This window comes from Centruroides sculpturatus, unplaced genomic scaffold (assembly GCF_000671375.1).
Source record: "Centruroides sculpturatus isolate CEXI.00-Female unplaced genomic scaffold, Cexi_2.0 scaffold1856, whole genome shotgun sequence".
NCBI lineage: Eukaryota > Metazoa > Arthropoda > Arachnida > Scorpiones > Buthidae > Centruroides > Centruroides sculpturatus.
In genome coordinates, this window is record NW_019386011.1 from 87,874 (window position 1) to 90,771 (window position 2,898).

Here is a 2,898-nt window from a genome sequence, read left to right on the forward strand (position 1 = left end):
ACCCGCACTTTGAGAATCACTGAATTATTCAACCCATTACTGACAGAGAAGGGAGTTTTTGAAAACAAAGTAATAAAAAATTAGCAGTTTATTTATTATACTTCACAGTAGGGGACACGCAGAGTCTATTACTTTCGCGGGAGAAAATAAACAGAGCTTTACTACCCTCAATTTGAAAAATAATATGATTCTGTGAAATTTAACGAATCTGATTTCAATAAGACAAAGTTGAAATTATTTATATCGAGTTGCTATTTGAGAAGTTTAGTTTTTGCATTTACAGATTAAATTTCAGAAAATAGAAATAAAAATCTCAGGTTTTACCCAATCTATATAAAGGCAGTGATTATTTATTTTATTTTCATTAGCATTTTAGCGCGTATCGCAGCATCATAACGGTAGCAGGTTTTCAAGCGAATATTTTACTCACGTCTAAACTATGTCGGAAACAAAGAAGAAGAGACGACAGTACAGTGTGGAATATATTAAATATGGGTTTATCGAAAATCCTACAAATCCGTCATCGCCAATGTGCCTTATTTGCCAAAAAACGTTTTCGAACGAAGCGATGAAGCCATCTAGGCTACAAGATCATTTTAATAAAGTGCACCCGGATAAGAAAGGCAAAAATGTGACCTATTTTCAAGACCTGGAAAAGAAGTACACAGTTCAGCCAACTGTATCGAAACTTTTTTCAGCAGCTTATAAAGAGCAAGATGACGGACTTCGTGCTTCGTACAATATCTCACTGTTAATTGCTAAAATTGGCAAACCACATACTATAGGAGAGGATTTAATTTTACCGGCAGTAAAAGAAGTATTAACTACTGTGCTCCATAAACCAGCGGCAGATATTATCCGAAAAATTCCTTTAAGCAATAGTTCTGTGCAAAGACGAATTGATGAGATGGCTAAAAACATTGAAGAATCGTTGTGCAATCATCTTAAGACTTGTCAATTTTCAATTCAGTTGGATGAGTCCACGTTATCAACTAATGAAGCATTGTTATTGTCATACGTGAGGTTTGTCAAAGATGAGAAAATGTGTCAAGAACTATTATTTGCTAAAAATTTAGAAACAATTAGACACAACAATTAGACACAACGGAACAACAGAATAAACTGGACATAAGAAACACAACACACTTCGGGTGTCATTGTCTCCTATTACCCCCATAGGGAACCGTCTCGTTGCAATGAAGAAAGGGAGAAACCATATTTAATACACTGGAAAAGTTTTTTGACGAAAAGGAAATTCCTTTCAATAATATTATGTCAGCTGCTACAGATGGCGCACCGGCTATGACTGGGCGTTATAAAGGCTTCATAGCATACTTAAAAAATAAAGTTCCAGACGTGCTTGCTGTACATTGCGTCATTCATCGCCAGCATTTGGTTGCGAGAAATCTGAGTGAACGCTTGCATACATCACTACAATATGTTATCAGAGCAGTTAATAAAATCAGAAGCAGCTCACTAAATGACAGATTATTTAGTCAGCTTTGCATTGCCAATGATGAAGAATTCAACCACTTGCTGCTTTACACAGAAGTGCGCTGGCTATCAAAAGGTACTTGTCTGACTCGATTTTACAATCTGTTTGACTCTGTGTTAGAGTTCCTAGAAAACAAAGATACAGAATTGCGCAGCAACCTCATCACATCAAAGAATGATATTGCGTACTTGACAGACCTGTATAAATTGTTTAATGATATGAATCTCCAGCTTCAAGGCGACGACTTAAACTTAATTAAAACAAAAAGTATCATTGCTGCTTTCGTAGCCAAACTGCTACTATACAAAAGTAATATCGGCAGACGTGAATTTAATAACTTCCACAATTTATCAGCAGTATCCTTCAGTAACAATGACTTGCTCATTTACTGTCAGCACTTGGAGAACCTCCACGATAATTTTAAGGAACGATTCCAGGATATTTTAAACATGGACATACCAGACTGGGTGTTGGATCCTTTTTCAAATGTCAACACAGCAGGATCATCCCAGTTAGAAGAACAACTTATAGAAATGACAACAAACGAAGAACTAAAAATTAAATTCAAGAATGGCTACCAAGAATTCTGGCTGCAGAAGCGAATCTCCCAACTATATCCTGCGTTATGGTCGGTTGTTCAACGATTTCTGATAGCATTTCCATCGTCGTATTTGTGTGAACGTGGATTTAGTGCTGTAGCAACGTTGATAACTAAAAACAGAAATCGGCTGCAAGTTACTGAACGCGGCGACTTACGGCTGTTTTTGAGTGAATTCGAGCCTGATATTAAAAAACTCGTCGAAATGCATCAGATTCATTCTTCACATTAGATAAGTTTTAAATTCAAAGCCTTCTTTTAATGTTAATAAAAATACTTCTAAATATGATTAAGTATGAGTTTTATTTCCTCTCATTGAAACATTCTTTGATCTCAGAAATAGGATATGGATCACTCCCTGTCTATACTATCCATATAATAATGCATGTTTAAACATTATATTTGCAACAACTGTTTTTAAGATATGCAACAGATGGTAATGTAAAAAGATAAGTTAAAAAATATGGGGGCACTAGATTTTTTTTTAATCTCAAAGTGGGCGCTGGTCGAAATAAGTTTGAGAACCTGTGTGTTAGAGGTTTTAAACAAAATGGCTGATATTAACTCGAAGGAAGTTAAATATTTGACAGTGTTAGACTACAAAGCCTTATATCCATCTGTTAAACTGGAACCATGTTTTTGTCATCTAAGGCAGTGGTCCCCAACCCCCGGGCCGCGGACCGGTACCGGTCCGTGGATCAAACGGTACCGGGCCGCCCAAGGAACATTAAATTATTTCCATTTTATTTACTATGGTGTATTTCCTCGGGTTTGTGCGACTTTTAATGAACGACGGAACAACAGA

The 2,898-nt window shown here is 36.3% G+C and overlaps 1 protein-coding gene across 1 annotated transcript; it reads left to right on the top strand.

Annotated features, from left to right (window-relative positions):
- The first annotated feature begins 439 nt into the window (after nt 1–439).
- LOC111613109 (SCAN domain-containing protein 3-like) lies at nt 440–2,513 on the top strand. The gene is made up of 2 exons (XM_023354430.1): nt 440–1,082; nt 1,199–2,513. Exons 1-2 carry the CDS (start codon nt 440–442, stop codon nt 2,323–2,325), a joined length of 1,770 nt encoding a protein of 589 aa, XP_023210198.1. The 3' UTR covers nt 2,326–2,513.
- The last annotated feature ends 385 nt before the right edge of the window (nt 2,514–2,898 follow it).

Excerpts from the sequence above, each read along its gene's own strand:
- LOC111613109 (XM_023354430.1), top strand. The coding sequence starts at position 440 with ATGTCGGAAACAAAGAAGAAGAGACGACAGTACAGTGTGGAATATATT. Across the intron at positions 1,083-1,198 it reads TGCTAAAAATTTAGAAACAA|GAAGAAAGGGAGAAACCATA; the intron begins TTAGACACAACA and ends TCTCGTTGCAAT.